Here is a 20,149-nt window from a genome sequence, read left to right as displayed (position 1 = left end):
TTATTTTTCCCCAAGTGAAGGATAGTTTGGAATACACACCAAATTTTGTTGTATGCTTCTAGGCAATCCGGTTTAACACTGTGAACTGAAACAAAAGAAAATTTGACGATAAACTTACGAACAAAAGGAAAAAAGTCAACTATGGAGACAGTAAACCTATCACTCACACTGTAATTTGTACAGACTGCTTGTTTCCTTTTTGGCTAGGAGATTGGAGTGGGCATCTTTTCTTGGATCAACTTTCCGAACAAATAAGGATTTTAACCAGCTGTCTTCTCGAGGTCTGTTATTGGAAGATGTCAATTTTCTACGGAATAACAAATACAATAATTTGAGTTTAATCAGAGGTGCAGACTTTATTGTTTTTAGAAAGTCATCAACCCATTCAGTAAACAGGCATTGAGCACCTGTTCTAGGCACTGTTCTAGAACCTGGAAAAAACACCATAAAATGTCTGTTTTATTCAATTATGATAGCATGCACTCTAAATAGCTGGAGAAGATTGAAATGTAGAAGGAAAGGCACTCCTAACACAGTTCCATGTTTATCTGAGATTTCAGCTATGTGTTTTGCTCTCTTCCAAAGCAATTTTTTCATCAAATAAATTTTAAGTGAAAAGATTAGAAAATAGTGTGTACAGTATAATCTCATTTTTTATATTAAAAATATATAAAAATTACCAATTTTCTGGAACTACAGAGAGCAAAGGAACATATTAAACTATCCTAGAGGATGTAATCGTCAAAATGAGGTCAAAGCAAAAAAAAAAAATTTTTTTTTAAAGACACCCAGGAAGTATTTATTGGCGGGAACAGATGAGAGGGCAGTGCTGGCAAAGCCTTCACGAGTGCAGGGCCCACCACTTGTCCAACGGGCCACGGTTGGGGATGTACTTGACCCCACATCTGGGATGAGGTGCTTCTCAGCCACCACGTCTTCGAATCCATCCGCGTTAAACTTGGTGAAGCCCCACTTCTTGGAGATGTGGATTTTCTGGCGCCAGGGAACTCGAACTTGGCCCTGTGCAGTGCCTCGATCACGTGCTCGTTTTGAAGCTTGGTGTGGATGGACATGATGACCTGGCCGATGTGGCCCCTGGCCACCGTACCCTGCGGCTTTGCAAAGGCACCGGGCATCCCTGTCTGGAGCCTGTCAGCCCCGGTGCAGGACAGCATCTTGTTGATGTGGATGACGTGGAAGGGGTGGAGCCGCACTCGGATGTGGAAGCCATCTCTGCCACAACTTTTCACCATGTACTTGTTGGCACAAATACGGCCAACCTCCAGGGCTTCGGAAGACACCTGCTCATATACGTCTGACACCACGTGGCCACACAGTGGGAACTCATCTACTTTTGCCTTCTTCTGACCCAGGTAAAAAATGTGGCTATATTAACCTTAGAATCAAGATTTTTAACTGTCATGGAAACCTAAGAACATAAACTCCATTAATCCAAAACTATTTCCTAATTTTTATCTGACAGCTGAATTTTCACTCTATGTATTGCCAGAAAGTGAGGATAAACTTGACTGAAGTAATGAATAGTACTTTAACCTTGAATTTTTAAGTGCACATTTAGCTCTCATACACTTGCCACTGGGAATACAAATTGGTATAACCTTCCCAGAGGTCAGTGTGACAGTACCTATATCAAAATTAAAACTGTGTATGACTCTAGGCCCCAAAATTGCACAGATAGCTATATTTAGACAAGCACACAATATTGGAGTACAAGAACATTCATTATGGCCTTATTTCCAGTTTTCTCCTGGTAGAGAAATTTGGATATCCATAACAGGGAATGATAAAATAAATGAGGGAGCATACAAGCAATAAAATATTATGCAATCATTAAAAAGAATGAAATGTATCTACACGCACTGACATGTTGGTATCTCTGAGATAAATTATGTGAAAAAAGCAAGGCACAGAACAGTATCCCTCCCCCACCCCCACAGTAAATTACTGAGCGCGATTACCTCTGGGAATGTGACTCGAATGCTGGCAATATGGTGGGAGGAGCCATTTTTCCTTTTCATTGTATAGCCTTCAAGTTTATTTTACTTTTTTCCATATACAAATATTATTTTTACAATTAAAAATTAGCAAAAATATCTAAAAATGAATGTTTAGAAACATTTTTATAGGTAAGGGGACTTCCTGTAACTTGAAAACAAGATTTTAAAAATTAGAACCTGGGTGAGACTCAACCAACTGTGATTCAATGATATGTCCCTATGACTTCTCTGATTGTCCAAATCTATGTACAGTAAAATTTACTCCTTCTTTGGCATACGGTCCAAGTTTTGAGAAATGCCTAAGAGTCATGCAACCATCATGAAGATATGGAACAGTTCCTTCATTTCCCAAAATTCCTTCCTTTGTAATAATCTGTCCCCCCCAATCTTTAACCACCACCAACCTGTTTTCCATCCCTATAGTTTTGCCTTTTCCAAATGTCCTATAAATGGAATCATACAAAATACACCCTCTTGAGTCCATGCCCCTTCTTTTTGTACAATTCCTTTTATAACTGATTGCTGTTGTCTCTCTAATAGATGTCTAAGCTATTACAACATACTTTTTTAATATTCATTTTATTGAGATATATTCACGTACCACGCAGTCATACAAAACAAATCATACATTCGATTGTTCACAGTACCAATACATAGTTGTACATTCATCACCAAAATCAATCCCTGACACCTTCATTACCACACACACACACACAAATAATAAGAATAATAATTAAAGTAAAAAAGAGCAATTAAAGTAAAAAAGAACACTGGGTGCCTCTGTCTGTTTCCTTCCCCTATTCTTCTACTCATCCATCCATAAACTAGACAAAGGGCAGTGTGGTCCTTCTGGCTTTCCCAATCCCATTGTCACCCCTCATAAGCTACAATTTTATACAATTGTCTTCAAGATTCATGGGTTCTGGGTTGTACTTTGATAGCTTCAGGTATCCACCACCAGCTACCCCAATTCATTAGAACCTAAAAAGGGTTGCCTAAATTGTGTGTAAGAGTGCCCACCAGAGTGATCTCTCGGCTCCTTTTGGAATCTCTCTGCCACTGAAGTTTATTTCATTTCCATTCACATCCCCCTTTTGGTCAAGAAGATGTTCTCCATCCCACGATGCCGGGTCTACTTTCTTCCCCGGGAGTCATATTCCACATTGCCAGGGAGATTCACTCCCCTGGATGTCTGATCCCACGTAGAGGGGAGGGCAGTGATTTCACTTGCCAAGCTGGCTTAGCTAGAGAGGGCCACATCTGAGCAACAAAGAGGCATTCGGGAGGAGGCTCTTAGGCACAATTATAGGGAGGCCTAGCCTCTCCTTTGCAGCAACAGTCTTCGCAAGGGCAAATCCTGTGCTAGAGGGCTCAACCCATCAAACCACCAGTACCTTACATCTGTAGGCAACAACATACTCTTTATAGTTTTAATTGCTCACCAACTTTTCAACACATAAGTGATCTTTTCTGCCCTTTGCTAGATCCTGCCAGGGCAGAAATGTATTGGAATTCTAAATGGCCAGTGTACAGCCTTCAGGATCTTACCCACTGCTGTGGAACAAAGTCTGGATGCTGACAGGCTGGTGGGAAACTTTCTTTTGGGATCTCGTAGAACACTACTGGTACTTTTTTATGGACTATTTTTTTTTATTTTAAATTTTATTTTGAAATAAATTCAAAGTTACAGGAACAGTTGCAAAAACAATACAAACCCCATATGCAGCATACCCTGACCCCCCTCCCGATCCATCAACTTTAACATGCTGTCACACCACCATTTCTTTCTTTCCCTCCCTCCATATCTGTCATCCATCATCTATTGCTGTCTTCTGAACATATGAGAGCAAGCTGCACTCATTCTTGAACAAACACTATAATTCACATATACAATTCCCATGAACAAGAACATTCTTTTATGCAATCCCATTAATCGCAGCTAAGGTCAAGAAATTCAACATTGATAAAAAGCTTGCATTCTGTATTTCCTTTTTTTTTCCCCTTATGTCCCAACTGTGTCCCTTTGAGCCTCCTGTCCTCCATCCTCAGATCTCATCCAGGATCATCCTCGGCATTTAATTGTCATCTATTTAGTCTTTTTTTTTTTTTTTCAATTGTGGAAACAAATATACAGCCTAGTCTTCCCATTCCACTCCCTCCCTAGCATTCCATTAGTGGGATTAATCGCATTTAGAATGCTGTAATGCTATCACCTTCCCACCATCATTAGAAATTTCCCTTCACCTCAAACAGCAACCCTACACTCATTTCTTAAATCCCCATTGCCCCTTCCCCCACTTCTCATAACCCATACTCTACTTTTCATCTCTATGGTCATATTCTCTGATAATTTCTTTGTGTTTACTGTGGGGCTTAAATTTAACCTCTTAAATCCATAACAGTCTTGGTTTTCTTTGATACCAACTTAACTTCAATAGGACCCGTAAACTATGTCCCTATACTCCTCCATTCCCCCGTCTTTATACAGTTCTTGTCAAAAATTATATATTTTACATTGAGTCCAAAACCACTGATTTGTCATTAGAGTTTATGTATTTTATATCCTGTAGGAAGTAAATAGTGGAGTTACAGTTCAAAAATTATTGACTTCTATTTGTATTCCATTGTGGTCAGAGAATGTGCTTTGAATATATTCAAAAAATTTTTTTATTAATTTATTGAGGCTTGTTTTATGTCCCAGCATATGCTCTATTCTGGAGAAAGATCCATGATCACTAGAGAAAAACGTGTTCCCTGGTGATTTAGGATGTAAGGCTCTATATATGTCTGTTAAAATTCTCTATATCTCTCTCTCCTTTCTTTGTTTCTCTGTCAGTAGGGCTCCCTTTAGTATCTGAAGTAGGGCAGGTCTTTTATTGGCAAAATCTCTCAGCATTTGTTTGTGAAAAATTTAAGATCTCCCTCAAATCTGAAGGAGAGTTTTGCTGGATAAAGTATTCTTGGTTGGAAATTTTTCTCTCTCAAAATTTTAAATATGTCATGCCACTGCCTTCTCACCTCCATGGTGGCCACTGAGTAGTCACTACTTAGTATTATGTTGTTTCCTTTGTATGTGGTGAATTGCTTTTCTCTTGCTGCTTTCAGAATTTGCTCTTTCTCTTCAGTATTTGAGAGTCTGATCAGAATATGTCTTGGAGTGGGTTCTGTGGTCTTCTAGGACGCTGAGTTGTTGTTCAACTTCCTCTAATCTTGTACTATGAGTATCCAGAGTCTTTTTAATTTGGTCAACAGTTTCTTTTATTTCCATAAGATCTTCTATTTTTTTATTTACTCTTGCAATTTCTTCTTTATGCTCTTCTAGGGTCTTCTTTATGTCCTTTATATCCTGTGCCATGTTCTTCTTCATGTCCTTTATATCCTGTGCCATGCTCTCATTCTTTGACGGTAGTCCTCTGATTAATTGTGCCAAGTACTGCGTCTCCTCCGATCGTTTGATTTGGGTGTTTGGGATTGGGTTCTCCATATCGTCTGGTTTTAGCAAATGCTTTAAGATTTTCTGTTGTTTTGGCCTTTTGGTATTTGCTTTGCTTGATAGCTGTGATCTTCCAGGACCTCTGCTGAAGGAAGGCTGTGCTATGTCACAAGTGTGCACCGTCCCTCAAGGGAAGCCCTGGGCTGCTCCCAGCCTGATGCAAAAATGGCTGAATGGGGCATCTCAACCCCCTCCCCCGCCACCTTCGCACAGCTTAGCTCTGGGCAGGAGTGTCGCCAGCATGCTGGGAAGCCGGCTGCAACGGGTGCAGTTTCTTTCTCCTTTTGGCTTTCCTCTCTGTCCCTCTGGCCCCGGGAAAATCAGCAGCGGGTGTGGGGAGGGCTATCCTCCATGCCAGACACTGAGGCGCTGGCTACAGACCTCTCCTGCCGTGCTTCACTGCGCAGTTCTCAATGCCATATCTGCAGCCGCTCCTGGGTTGTTTTTTTTTAAAAAAGAACTAGTCTGCCTCCAAACGCCAACCCACAGTTTCCCCACACTGCAGCACAGCCACGGGACTTTCAGCCAGCTCACTCACTCATTTCAGAATGCAGACTCCCAGTTTCACCAAATGCACGTTCCCTGTAGATTTAGCAGACCTTGTCCAGCTGGTGCATCACTGGAAGTGGTATTCTGGGTCACTTTCTGGTTTTTATCTAGTATTTTTCACGGAGGTGTTTTTTTGCCCTGTCTCACCTAGCCACCATCTTCTACAGACTATTTTTAATCTGCATAGCAGACTTGTCTGAGGACACTGACACCTCAAGGCAAATGTGGGAGGAAAAGAAAAGGTGTCAAGGAAAGGATACCTGAATTTAAATGAGATGCAAACTACCTATTGCTTCATGAGATGGACATGTGGATGCTATGTTACAGCGTGTGGTAGTTGCAGCTACATGTACCCCAGAAAAACATGTTCTTAAAGTTAACCCTTTCCTGTGGGTGTAGATCCATTGTAAATAGGATATTTTCATGAGGTTACTTCACTTAAGGTGTGACCCACCTCACTCAGGATGGGTTTTAATCATCTTACTGGAATCCTTTATAAGTAAATGAAGTTAAGACAGAGAGAAAGAAAGCCACAGAAGCAAGAAGCCAAAAGCAATAAAACTCAGAAGAGAAGGAAGAGGCCAGCAGAAGCTGCCATGTGCCTTGCCATGTGGCAGAGGAGCCAACAATCGCCGGCAGCTGGTCTTCAGGAAGAAAGCATCACCTTGATGCTGCCTTGATTTGGAAATTTTCTTGGCCTCAAAACCGTAAGCTAATAAACTGCCACTGTTTAAGCTGAACCATTTCAGGGTATTTGCTTTAAACAGCCTAGGAAATTAAAACACCGTGGTACAGATAACTGGTCTTATTCAGTAATGGTGTTTTAAAAATAATAGTACTCAATTTCATATGATATATGGGCAGTCTTTTTTTTTTCCTTAAAAAATTGATTTTTCACTTCAATGAATAAACCTCACAGTGCAGTTTTCTCCGATACTTTTTTAATTTAAAATTCAATTTTATAGAGATATATTCACATACCATACAGTCATCCAGTATACAATCAAAACTGTTCAGAGTACCATCATATAGTTGTGCATTCATTACCCCAATTTTTGAACATTTTCCTTACTCCAAAAAGAATAAAAATAAAAAAGAACATCCAAAGCATTCCATCTCCCCCATCCCACTCTATTTTTCATTTAATTTTTGATATATGATACCCTTTTAAAAAGCAATGAAACAGTTTAATTCAAAAAACAAAGCTTATTTTGTAAACGTCTGAAACTTTTCCACGATAAAAAGTTAAAGAAAAACAACAAAGCTACTTTTCAGAATAATAGCTACGATACAATTCATAGGATATTATCTCAAATAGCTAGAAACTGATAAAAAGATTTCTGAATGATATGAACTTACAAATACACCAACATAAAACATACACATATAAAATTAACAATAGCAGGTTTCTGTAATTATATTCAAGATATATAAAAGTATTTTCCACCTCCTTCAAAGATTAAAAGCGGCAGGCTCATATGAAACAGGCAAAATAGCAAGTCAATACCAGAACACACAATTTTAGATAGTCCTAAGTGGCATTTGTAAAACAGAAGTTGGAGATTTTGCCGTGTTGCTTTTACTATATGTCAAAATTCCTTAGAATTAAGATAGAATTAAGAAAGTGTTAATGGTGGTGGGCCCTAAGGGATTGAGGGTTTAGGTGGAATACAGCTTCCTCCACATGATGCTCTGGACAGCCTGTGTTTTTCATTTCTGTACATTTTTAACCCCATACTCCTAGAGTGAAATAAGATAATACACTTAATCACTTAGAACAGTACCTGATGCAAGGTAAGGGGTTAAAAAAAATTAAGTTTTAAAACTACTTTTTCAATAAAACCAACTTCTAAAAGGTTTAAAAGAAACTAAATGGAAAAATGGTTAGTCAATTAGCAAAAACCATCATATGGCATTTGTTTCTGTTTTTAATTCACTCTGATGACAATAAATAAACTCACCCTGAAGAAGGCAATTTTCCAACTGAATCACACTAAAACATTTCAGTAAAAATAAAACAGATATTGCCAATTTGTGTAGAGTGTTTTAAGCACACCACATCTGGGGATATTTGCTTAATAAAATCATGAAGCAAATGGCAAGAGTATATGATCAGTGATACCCAAAACAGGAAGTTTTAAGATTTGTTTATGGGACTTTGTATCATTCCTGTGTTTTCTTTATTTTAGGTCAAATAAATTGTAAAAGCTCAGGAATAACAATTACACTTAAGAAAGGGGACAATGAAAGTTCCTAAAAATATCAGCATTCAGGAGATACATTCAAGACAAGAAATACCCACTGGCAACCACTATTACTAGTTGTAACACATCCTTCTAGAAATGCATAGACAAGCATCTATTATGTAGACATTGGTATTTAACACCAATGGCATTTAATACATCATAAAATGAGAAAGCCTGATAAAGAATTATTGGCAGACTAAATTTGGAGGAGGGAAAATCCCAAAGCAATTTTTCTCCTCCTTTTTAGAACACAAGGTGATTAAGTTACTCCCTGATAAGAACTGGACTAGGCATTTTACCTGTCATCTCATTTAATCTTCAAAACAATTTAGCATGTTGTTATAGTAAGTATGATCACGTTTTAAAAATTGTTTCAGAGAAGTTGAATGACCTGAGAAGTAGCAAAATAAAAATATGAACCTAGGTCTAACTACAAAATTTCAGGTATCTTCACTAATAAGGGATGGCCTCCCAAACACACAAACCTCCCCAACTAAGCACCATCCCAGACTTAAATAATCTCAGAGGAATTCACCTTATGATGGATAAAATGATGGAAGGGGCATGGAAGCGCTTTGTAAACTAAAGACCTAGAACAAGGGATGAGACTGAGAAATAGTCAATGTCAGTGTCCACGACATGCAAACCCCTCTGAGCAGTGATCATGGGTGACCCAGGGCTGACTGCTGTGACCTTGGTTAGCAATTGTCTCGACAAATGAAGAAATGATCTGGCCCAGCATTACCCCAAACTGACTGTCATGCTTTGAAATCTTTTGAGTGTGAAGTGACCAAAGCCGACTCAGGTGTCCAAGTCCACCCAGCTCTCCAAGCTGAGTCATGGGCAGAGGCATTCTGGCCAACAGCTGTCAGAGGGATCTGGTCTGGGCGGGTCCTGGGTTCTCTATTAACAGTGATGCACCAATGAATGGGAGGTTTTATAATGTCACAGAGATGTAATCTGGCACTTTACAAAGGGAGGGGTAGGGAGCAGCACATTCTACGAAATGCTAGACTTTAAATAGAAAAATCGATCTGTGCCAGGCTCTGAGGACATCAAGATGAAGCAGATGCCAAGCCTGCTCAGTGTTGCGGGGAAAATCTACCAGTAAACAGATAGCCAGAGCCTATAGTGACACTTTGGACCTTCACACCCACTGCAGGAGATCAAGGGAAGGAGCCATCGGCTCTGCCTGGGAGGGGTGAGAGGGACTCCAGAGGGGACATTTGGTTCAGTCTTAGAGGAGAAGACAAGTGGACAAGGCAGGAGATAATTCCAGTTAAAGGGAAAAACATGTCCAGAGGCAGGGGGTCAGGAAATGCAATGGCATATTTCTGGAACAGCAAAGAGTTCAGTGAGGTGGGACAATGTGGAGTGCAAAGATGAGAAGGGAGAAAGCTGGAGGGCAAGTGGGATGCCAGGGTGGGTAGGCTCTGTGCACCATGCCTATTGGCCAGCCTTTATCCTGTACCTGGTGCAAGGCTAGCAAATTTCCAAGAGAGCTCCAAGAGCAAAAAAGCAGCGTGGCAGTGGTGTGGTGGATGGACGGCAGCAAGGAAGGCAGGGAGCATGGCTCCTGGGCTCCCAGCTGGTTGCTGTGGCCGGCAGTGCCAGGCACACAGGAAACATGTTCAGTAATACTCAGTGGACAGACCGAAGAATGGTCCTGATGAAGGTGATGGCAGTGGGGATGAAGGAAAAGGAATACAGTCGAGAGACATACCCGAGGTGAAACAGGCAAGACCCAGGTCGTGATTAGATGTGGAAGATGGTACTGCTGTTTAGTCTGAGCAAATGGCATAAGGGAAGTATGTTTCCCTTGGAGACCACAGGATGCAGCAACAGAGGTGAGTTGGAGTCCCTCACTGATGATCAAATATCTACTGACTATGTACATGGGCCAGGCTGAAGATACAAAGATAAACAGACCTGGCCCTGACTTCATGGAACCATTTGTTGACTTCTTGGAACCCAGTTTGCTGGTGGAAGCAGACACACAAACACAATTACATTCAAAGGTGAGCTCTTTGATGGGGACCTGAGGCCGTGGTTGTGGAGGGATGAAGGGCAGAGGAAAGAGTTGAAGTCTGCAGGGGAGACCTGGACTGACTCAGTAAAGTACCTCCTGAGCTGCAGACCTAGAAGAGGAGGTACAGTCTGTCAGGTGGGGGCCCACAGGATAAAGAGGGGCATTCTGAGAAGCAGAACGAGTCCATGCCAAAGCCAGGAGTGGGTGAAGAGGTGGAGTGAGGGGGAGAGAAAAGGTTGAAGGAAGAGCTTGGCATTAAAGCAGCATTCCCTCAACTACCTTCCTCACCACCAAGCCCCCTGCCGACTCAAATAAATCTATCTTCCACACCACTGCCAGATAGAGCTGATCCCCAACTTTTCTTCTGGAAAAACTTCAAACACAAAGAAGTTGAGAGAATAGTATGACAAAGACCCCGGTACCCTCCATCTAGATTAAAAAACTATTAACATTTTACCACATTAAAAAAAATCTTTCTCTATATATCTGCTTTATTTTTGCTGAGCTGTTTGCAAGTAGACTGCAGGCATCATGGTGGTTCACCCCTCAACACTTTGGCACGCATCATATAAGAAGAAAGACAAAGCCAGCATACCATGACCACACCTAAGAATAATACTAACTCCGTCACATACAGTATTCACTCCGTATTAATGTCCCTGTTGCCTCCAAAATGCCTTTAACAGCTTTTCTTGGTGGGGAGAGAGGGCAGGAAGAGGAGCAGGAGCCATTTGAGATTCATGTTGTTGAGATCTTTCTAACAGGAAAATGTCCAGCTCAAGTCCACGCTCAGCAGGAACCTGCTGAGAGCTGAGCTGTGGCAGTGGGGATGGAGAGAAGACAGGCAAGACATGCAGAGGTGGAAGTGCCGGACTCAGCAGCAACTAGATGGAGGGAGGTGGGACAGACTTGCAGAAGACCTCTGGGTGTCCGGCCTGGGCCTTTTTATGGAAGATGTTCCATTCCTGGGGACACAGAACCCAGGAGGAGGCTTTGCCGGAGGAAGAGGAGGTACATAAAGCGTTTTGAGCACCTGCGGAAACTCAGGGCCCAGCGTGGAGCAGAGCTAATGGAGATTTGCTGGCCACTGCCAGAGTCTCCAGGAAGCCTTCCTGCCTCACTTCAGGCTGCTCCTGCAAGGCCACCCACAGGCCCCTTGACGGCAATTCCAGTTTTTTCTGTCATCTTCCTCGACTTTTTAGCAGCATCTGGCCCAGCTGGCCACTCCCTCCTTGAAATACCCTCTCCCTAGGCACTGTTCCCTAACAATGACCCCTCTGGCTGCTCTTTCCCAGCCTCCCCTGCCAGCTCCTCCTCCTCCATCCAGCTTGTCAATCTTGGCTCATCCCAGGACTTGTTTCTCAGCCCCTTCTCTATCTACTCTCTCTCCTCAAGTGACTGCATGCATTTCTCCGGTTTTAAAAAAAAATCTTACGATGAAAACTTTCAATCAAAAACAGGAGAGAGAATAAAATAACGAAGCCCACATCCCCATCAATACTTACCAACACTTTGCGTTCCCATATGCTGACAGCTCCCAAATGCTACTTGCAGCCCAGGCATCTCCTCCAAACTCCAGTTCATAAGGTCAACTGCCTGCTCAATGTTTCCACGTGCATAGCTCACAGCCATCTCAAACTCTACGAGAATTAAAACTTACCCAGATCCCTCCTCCCACGCCACTGTCCCCCATCCACCCACTGGTCCCTGCTCTGTGATTTACTAGCAATCTCCCTGAAGGCAAGGACTGTGTATGCTTTACACACTGATGTTCCCCAATAGTGCTGGCATGCGGTGGGCACCCAGACATCTGTGGAACAAACGACTCTCAGTAAATGGCACCAGCATCTACCCAGGTGCCTGTTATCCTTGATTCTCTCCCCTCTCCAAAGTCAGGCTGATTTTTTAAAAAATGCAGATAAGACTGTGCCACAGTAGATTTTACACCTTTACAAGTCTTCCATGGCTCTTAGAATCAAGTCCAAGCTTCCAGGCAAGGCCTGGAATCCTCTGGCCATTGCTCCCTGCCACCCCTCTTCTGGTCAGTCTTCCTTCCCTTCGCTCCTGGCCTCCAGCCCCCTACACTTTTCTTGGGTTTCCCAGTATGCCTGACTCCTTCCCACTCAGGCCTCAGCTAAACATCACTGTCTTGGAGAGGCCTTCCATGATCTCACGTGGTAGGTTCCCTGATTCTCTCACAGCACCTACCTCCATTTCTAAGTCAATGTGGGTTTTTACCAATCCACGGACTCCTGGGGACAGTGACCATGGCCATTTTGCTCACTGCTGCATGCCCAGTTCCAGAGGTCTCCAAGTACACTGTATAAGCTCAGTATCTGAAGGAATGAGGGAATGAACCGGGAACACCTCCAGCTACCGCAGACAAGAGGCCAAAATGGAGGGGCCAAAGGCCCAGGGGATCTTAGAGTGCTGTCAGAGTAATCGGACAACCAACAGGTCAGAAACAGATAAGGACTCCAGTGTCAACAGCATGTGGCGCCAGCAGGAAGTTGGGGTACAGGCAGACCCAGGTCCAAACCTCCAGTTTACTAGCTCTGTGACCTTGGACACTGGAGGTGAACACGTTCTCTCAGCGCTTGAAAAGCGGACAATATGAATTTCCTGGGCTGGTATCACCTGTGTGATAAGACACACAGTGAAAGCTCTCAAGAACAGAATAAAAATAAAAGGAAGCTGTTTCGTTAATCGGCTTGAAAACAAACATCAAATTTAAATAATTTAGAAATACAAGGTGCATCTTATGTCCTAGGAAAGGTGCTGGGCCCGGAGCCTGAGAAACGTGGATTCAAATGCGTTTTCTGGCTAAGTGTCTCTCCCCCTCTTTGAGGTTCGGTCTCCCCATCTGTAAGATCCTAAAAATTACTTCTTAAGATTGTTATTAGGGTTAAATTAAATAAGCTATTTTATCTAAAGCTTCCTGGTCTATATTAAGAGTTTAACAAACAGGTAGTTCCTTTGCTCTTTGCTTTTTAAGTGCCAGCTATACTTTCTAGAGACTTATTACTAAAAAAAAAAAAAAAAAAAAAAAAAAAAGTAACATTTAAATCACCCAAAGAAAAGAAAACGAAAAAGCAAATCTATGGGTAGTTCAGTACAGGCGTTAGTCCTTGAATGTTGAAAATGTGACTTGGATACAGATATACGTGATGGATTCAGAAAAACGAACGTTTAATCCAAGGAGGTTAGAGAAAAAAAACTTTAAACACGACCTCAACGCCTAAATACTTACTGCTGACAACTGTAAATACTTTTTGATCAGCTACTTGCTTTAAAATTCAAGTCAAAGACTGTTCGTAACGCTAAGACCTCCTAAGATCCCCCACCATTCTTCACTGAAGGCTCACCGGGGACGATGCGTTATTTTATTTCATCCTCGCCACAACCTAAGAAGTAAGACTCATCGCTGCCGCCCTTTTGCAGGCGCACACTGCGAGGCTCTGAGCAGCAAGCACTTCCTCACGTACCCGGTAGAACCGGCAGGCCGAGTCCAGGGCCTGCGACCTCAGCCGGGGCTCCCGGCGCGGGGGGTCAAAGTCCTGCAGGCCGGGCCAGCGCTGCGGCCGGGCGGACGTGGCCTCCGCGCGGAGAAGCGACGCCTTCCCGAGCGGGGGCGGGGCCGCGCGCGGTCCGTCCCGGCCGTGACCTTGAGCCCCGCCGCCGCGAAGGCGCTCGGATCCAGTTGAGGCTCCCGCACCCCCGTCCCGCCAGCCGCGGCCTCGCCCCCGCTGCCAGGCAGCCCCGGCGGCCCTGTCTTGTACAGTACGCGGCCGGGCCGGGCAGCAAGGCCGCACCGGGGACCCCCGCGCCCTCCGCCCCGAAGGCGGCCCCTCCCCGGCCGCTCCCGGAAAGGGCGGCGCTGCTCACCGGAGCCCGGGCAGGAGGCTGCAGGGAGCGGCCCGTCGTAAGAGGCCGCCGGCCGAGGCCACTCCGCGGGCGCGCAGCACTCGCGCCGCCATCTTGCTCCGGCGCCTCGGCTCCCACCGCCCGGGCGCCGCCGTGACGCCGCCGAAGCCGCCGCGACCCCTCCCCCGGCCGGGCCGCAGCCGAAGCTGGGGCGGGGCGGGGCACGCGGCCGCGGCAGTGCGGGGCGCTGCCGCTAGGGGGCGCAGGGTGCGCGGCCGGCCCCTAGGCGGGCGGCTGGGCGGCGGGTTGAAAGGAGCGGGAAGCCGGAGAGGCGTCGTTTGCGGGACAATATCCAGCGGAAGGAACTCAGTGCCCAGACTAGGGTGTGCAAAAGCAACACGAGCACGGCTTGAATATACCTGGAAGGATTCACAAGCAAAGAGTTACACTGTTGCCTGTCGGAAGCGGGAGCCCGGGGTACATGGGTGGGAGGGGAGCTTCTCCCCTAATACTTTTAGAATTTGGTACAAGGTGAATAATTGCCTTTTCAAAATATATACAACACTTCCATTTTGGATGGAAACATACTCAAGTACTCTCGTGACCACATTGTTCCTGTTCATTTCAACACCGATGGGCGCTGGCCACGGAGAGTCCCCCATTCCTGCCCTCGAGCCATCCCGGTCTAGTGGGGACAGGATGTGACCTGATGACTGGTCACTGTGTCAGGTGTTGAGATGGGGAGGTTCACAAGACGCGAAGGAAGCACGGAAGAGAGAGCATGTGACCGAGGGAGGCTGGGCAGTGGAGGATAGACGAGGGAAAAGTTCCCAGGGGTGCTCCCCAGGGGAAGAAGGGAAGACTTCCCTGGCGGAGAAACGACGTGAAGAAAGAAAAGCATGTGCCCGGGTGACACTGTTTAAGGAAAATGTATCCTGCGGGAAAATAAAAAGAGCCACTGATGTAACCATGAAAAAGTGCAGCCAAGACAAGGGAGCTAGACCCACAGGGAGGCGAACCAGGGAGGTGCATTTCAAGGAGGGAGTGGGCTGCCGGCCTGAGGCTGCGGAGAGACCAGGAGGAGAACGCCCTCCTGAATTAGCAACTTGGAGGTTTCTTGCATCGGAGCGGTGGAGGCAGGAACTGGGTTTGTGGATTGTGGGGCGCCCCGAAGCTGGGGATCTTGGGGGTGAAGGGAGCGTGGAGATTTTCTGACTGGGCAGAATTTGAACGCATTAAAACGGCAAGGAGCCACCAGGCAGGACAAAGCTGGGTCTTGGCGGATGCAGGAGTGGCCGGGGAGGTGCCCGTTCCTGGAGGCCAGAGGCTGGGGCTGAGCGACTCCTTGCCTTCAACTGGTCAATGGTTAGAGGGGCTGTAGAGGCTCCCCAGTCTTGCAGAGCAGGAGGTGGGGCCTCAAGCCAGAGGTGTCCATGAACCTGTGGCTTTCTTACACATTCCCTCAATTTTTCAACTTTATTTCATGAGTTGAATGTTTTCAAATCTATGTCCCTGAAATGCGAACATAGTAGTTCAACATTTCTTTGCTGACCTTGTTTGTGTGATTTATTCCGCATTTTTTTCTCCACTAATGTTTTGCTAGTAATATTATTTGCTAATAACATTATTTGCTAATAATAGAGTTCCATTAACCTAGTGATTATTATGGATGACAGGGATGGGGAGGATACTCTTATATAACTCACAGCTCTGTGGCTTAGGGTATTCAAAGCTATAAGCCATAGAGCATGGGGCTTCTTCCTGGAGTATAATTTTTAAGCCAAGATTTTCAGGAAAAATGTATTTATTAAAATAAAAATGATACGTTACTGAGTATATGTAAAACATTAAAATATCTGAGCTTTTAGAGATGGCTTGGACTCCAGCCCAGAGCTGCTGGTACAGGTGCCCTATCCTCTGCCAGGAGCACCACTTGGGGGAAAGCCTCTGTACAAACCCTTCCAGGCTAACTGCACTCCACTTGCCTGATAACCAGAAGCTCTCTTAAATGCCTTTCTTTTGCATATCCACCCTGGCGTCAAGCCCTGGGAGTTCTACTTTGAAACATTCTCTCTCTCCTCTCTTCATCTTCCTGCCCAACTTAGCTCAGGTCATAGGACCAGTCTTGGAACAGGTTTGTCTCTTCACCTCTGATCTTTTCCCTTACAGTCCAATCTCTACACTGATGCCATTACTGTCACTGGAATTCAAATTAACTATATCCTACAATACAGAATAGCCCTGCCTATTTCTCTCCTCGTGCTCTACCCATTCAAAATGCCCCAGCAATCCTCACCTGCTTCTGGAACCTCTGTTGTACTCCTTTCTTTGTGTTCCTTCCCCTTGCTTGGAATACCCTTTTACATCCTTTTTTAATAGCCTGGAGATTCTTCCTTTAAGACTCAGTTCTAACACCATCTCACCTCTCCTGGGAAGTTATCTGTACCTCTCCCCCACCCATGTGTGCCATGATGGCACCTGTGCCCACCTCCTGCATTAGACCGTGATCCCCGAGAGGGTGGACAGTGCCTGTGGTCATTGTTGAAACCCTGTGTTAGGACAATACGTGTTGAAATTTATGCTCCAAGACTCTTTCTAAGGACCAGAAAACTGAAATATATAGTTCAATTTTTCCTCAGGTCAAAATCTAAGTCATCATGGTTCATTAATGAATAGCAACAAAAACTTGGACACTCTCCAACTCAGAGGTACATGTGAGAAGTCCCACAGTTTCATCTGTGTGTCAGATGCCTTGATCTAGCCTGGGATCTAGGATATAAGAAAAGTCACAGAGAATTTTACATTTTATTTTCTACATGCTGACATCTTTATTAATACAGCTTAATCTGACAAAGTCTGACTACAAACATGTTTATTATTTCTCTTTGGAATTGGTGAAATCAGAAAAAAAATTAATTTTGAATATATACCATCAAAAAATAAATATTCACTTAATATGGTCTTATCTATCTATGATATCAAAAGGTTTTCTTCCCCCAAATAAAAGTCCTGAGAGAAATTCAAGATTCCTTAGAATGAAAAAACAATATGCCCTCTAAAGCAATGAGCTTGCAAAATGATGTAGTAGACTGCTAGACACACTTAATGTAAAAGGAACTTAATGTTCACCGAAAAAGGAAATTGGAACTATGACCATAAACCTTTGTGAAAACTTATAACAAGCCCTTTATCTAATTTACTTTCAGTAACTTCATAAATACCAAAGAGCAATTGGACACAGTTTAAAACGAGAGTTAGCAAAATTTTTTTCCATAAAGCAAACTTGTAAATCTTTCTCTTTTTTTGAGCCTCCTCTATTGTGCTGAAGAGCTACTAAGTTCTTTCAGATCTTTGCTTTGGTGGCTGGTTTCCAAACTGACTGGACTTTCCAGGTATGTGGTTCCTGCACAGGGTTTTCCTGTCACTGGATCTATGACTTTTCCCACTTTGAAAACGATTTCAGCTAGTTCATGCTTCACATGCTTCGTTCGTGGAACAGGTAATGCTTTGAGAAGCACAATATCCCCAACCGTGCACTGCTGGAGAGCATCATGAGCAAAGTAGGTTTTCCTCTTGTTAAAATACTGTTGAGAGAAGGAGAAGAACAAATTAGTAGCTCCTATCTGTGATCTGGCGATGCAATATAGAATAAGAAAAAGGCAGTGCACAGAAGGCAAGCTGGAACATGGGAAAAGAAGATTCTTAGCTGCTTAATTTTTGGAAAACACCAATGACTTTTCCAGAGCTGATCCCATCCCTGAACTCACTAGGCCCTGGCTCTATCCATTATCATCTCTCCCTACATTATTTAAACTTTCCCTTCCCATTGGAGCCTTCTCTCCAGCCTATAAACATGCTCCTCTTACCACTAGCTGTATGACTGTGGTTAATCACTACAAGCTGGTCCCCCCACCTCTGGGTTTTTGATTCTAGATAATGAACAGCATTTCTGCTTGCCAACTTGGAATGCAGAACCATCTCTGGCACCTCCCTCTTCCTTGTACATCTAACAAATCAGCGACTCTTGTCCCTTCTTTCTGAAATCTCTTGTCATGCCAGCTCTATTGCCCCAACTTTTTTTCAGGTCCTCATCATTTCCATCCTAGACTTTTGCAATAGCCTCCTTACTGATTTCCTTACCCCCTGTTCCCATCCCTACGTCTCCAAGACTGTCTTTCCTTTGCTTATAGGATGAAATCCTAAATCATAAACACAACACACAAGACCCTTCACAGTCCAGCTCTGATTGTCCTTGCCATTCATTCAGCGAGACTGCCAACTAATAGCCAAGCTCTGGGCCCACCTTGCTGGACCATGCTCTTTCATGGCCAGACGAACTTCCACAAACTAATTGTGGCCAGAATGACTTCCCTGACCTGGTCCTCTGGATAAAATCCTATTTGAGATCCATCCCAAATGTCTCTTAATCAAGGATGCTCTCCTCCAGCAACCTGGGAGGAAAGAATGCTCCCTAATTCCACACTTCTTTGCATATAAAATGACTACAGCAGTCATTAGACTGATTTGAAAATCAACTCTATGTCTCCCTGGAATGTGAGTAGGGGCCACGACTAATTCACCTGCTATACCCACAGGCTGGCTTAGTGCCTGGCAGCAGCCAATGCTCAGTACATCTTTACTGGTAGGGAAGTGTTTTCCATCCAGAAGCAAGTAACATGTGGGTATTGAAAGCAGGGATGTTGCTCACCTTTAACAAATAGTTATCCAGAACAAGCCTGGTCACTCTCACTTTAGCAGTTTTTTGCATTGCTGTCCCAATAACCTTTCCCACAATCCATTTGGCATGGACAGAAGATCGAGCTATTGACATTATGTGGCTTTGTTCACCTGAAAAACAAATTCCAAAACTAAGAATTGGGTGCTCACCAAATGACTTTTGTCATCAAAATTGCCGAAGTTCAGAAACAGCTTTAGTTGGTCTGCTAGAACCATTACTTTAGAGTTGCCTCCACATTCCATCATTTCCCTAACTACCCAACCTCCCATCTTTATACTGTTTACAAACCAGTAACTTTTAACCTCTCAGCCTCAGTTTCCTCCTCTGGAAAATGGGGATAAAAGAGCCTAAACTCAGGAATGCTTTGAGGATTTAGCCAGCAGGGCGGTCAGTAAAGTGAATAAACGTCGGCCTCTACTGGTGTCTCATCTCCTTCCAATCCAATGGGCTGACTCTACCCGATGGCTCACAACCCGGCTTCCTCGAGCGCGCAAGGCCTCGGCGGGGCGGCAGGGTGCCCCCCACCCCCGCTGAAGGAGAGCCTGACAGGAGCTTTCGGGATCAGTTAAAGGGGAATCCCATCCCGCCCGGCCCGGGGACGGGCTGGGGAAGAGACGATTCCTCCGTCTCTCCTTCCCCGGACAGCCTCGAGGTCACAAGAGACACGACCCGCTCCGAGGGCTCTCCCGGGACCCGCGATCGCCCGCAATGCCCTCCCGCAGCAGGGGCCTCCGAAACACGCTCACCTCCGGATTTAGGTCGGTCCCGTGGCGCGGCCCGGAAAGCGCCGGTCGGAGGGTGATGACGTCACGCCACACAGGCTGCTCCGCCCCCGACCGCCCTTCTCATTGGGCATGGGAGGGGTTAAAGGGCTTCGACCACGCCCCCTCAGGGGACCCGGGGACCTTGGCTCTCCCGGAGACCTTGACCTCTCCTTTTCCTAGCGCCTGCCGACCAGAGTATTTTTATGTTAAAAACATAATAATAAAAAACATAATAATAATGACCTGGTAGTAACTGTTCCAAAAGAAATTATTTTAACACCAAAAAAGCAGAAAAGACATTCTTTTCAAATAAAAGGCAAGTGTTTAAATTGAAAAATAAAAAGCTTTATGAGAAACTCACTGCATTATTTTCAACATTTTCCCACAGATAAATGAAAAGTTCATCCTGGAGTGGTGTTTGGGTGCCTCTAATAATCAGACTCTATAA

General features: G+C 44.4%; 2 protein-coding genes and 1 pseudogene across 2 annotated transcripts in view; all 3 read right to left on the bottom strand.

Annotated features, from left to right (window-relative positions):
- Window positions 1-14,386, bottom strand: part of NIPSNAP2 (nipsnap homolog 2) — a 31,320-nt gene extending 16,934 nt beyond the window's left edge. The window contains exons 1-3 of the mRNA XM_037814271.1: window positions 14,221-14,386; window positions 168-307; window positions 40-85 (exon numbers count right to left, since the gene is read on the bottom strand). Of these exons, the coding sequence (XP_037670199.1) occupies window positions 40-85; window positions 168-307; window positions 14,221-14,312 (278 nt within the window). The 5' untranslated portion in view covers window positions 14,313-14,386. The remainder of the gene's footprint in view (window positions 1-39; window positions 86-167; window positions 308-14,220) is intronic.
- On the bottom strand, window positions 741-12,353 carry LOC119517996 (annotated as a pseudogene).
- A 2,604-nt stretch (window positions 14,387-16,990) lies between the features above and the next one.
- On the bottom strand, window positions 16,991-19,759 carry MRPS17 (mitochondrial ribosomal protein S17). Its single transcript, XM_037814604.1, has 3 exons — window positions 19,684-19,759; window positions 18,908-19,047; window positions 16,991-17,783 (listed from the first exon to the last, which is right to left on the bottom strand). The coding sequence occupies exons 2-3, from the start codon at window positions 19,028-19,030 to the stop codon at window positions 17,514-17,516; spliced, it is 393 nt and encodes a 130-aa protein (XP_037670532.1). The 5' UTR covers window positions 19,031-19,047; window positions 19,684-19,759; the 3' UTR covers window positions 16,991-17,513.
- Between the last annotated feature and the right edge of the window lie 390 nt (window positions 19,760-20,149).

This window comes from Choloepus didactylus, chromosome 21 (assembly GCF_015220235.1).
Source record: "Choloepus didactylus isolate mChoDid1 chromosome 21, mChoDid1.pri, whole genome shotgun sequence".
NCBI classification, from domain to species: Eukaryota; Metazoa; Chordata; class Mammalia; order Pilosa; family Megalonychidae; genus Choloepus; species Choloepus didactylus.
Note: the sequence above shows the minus strand (reverse complement) of the source record. Positions and strands in the feature narration are given on the sequence as shown.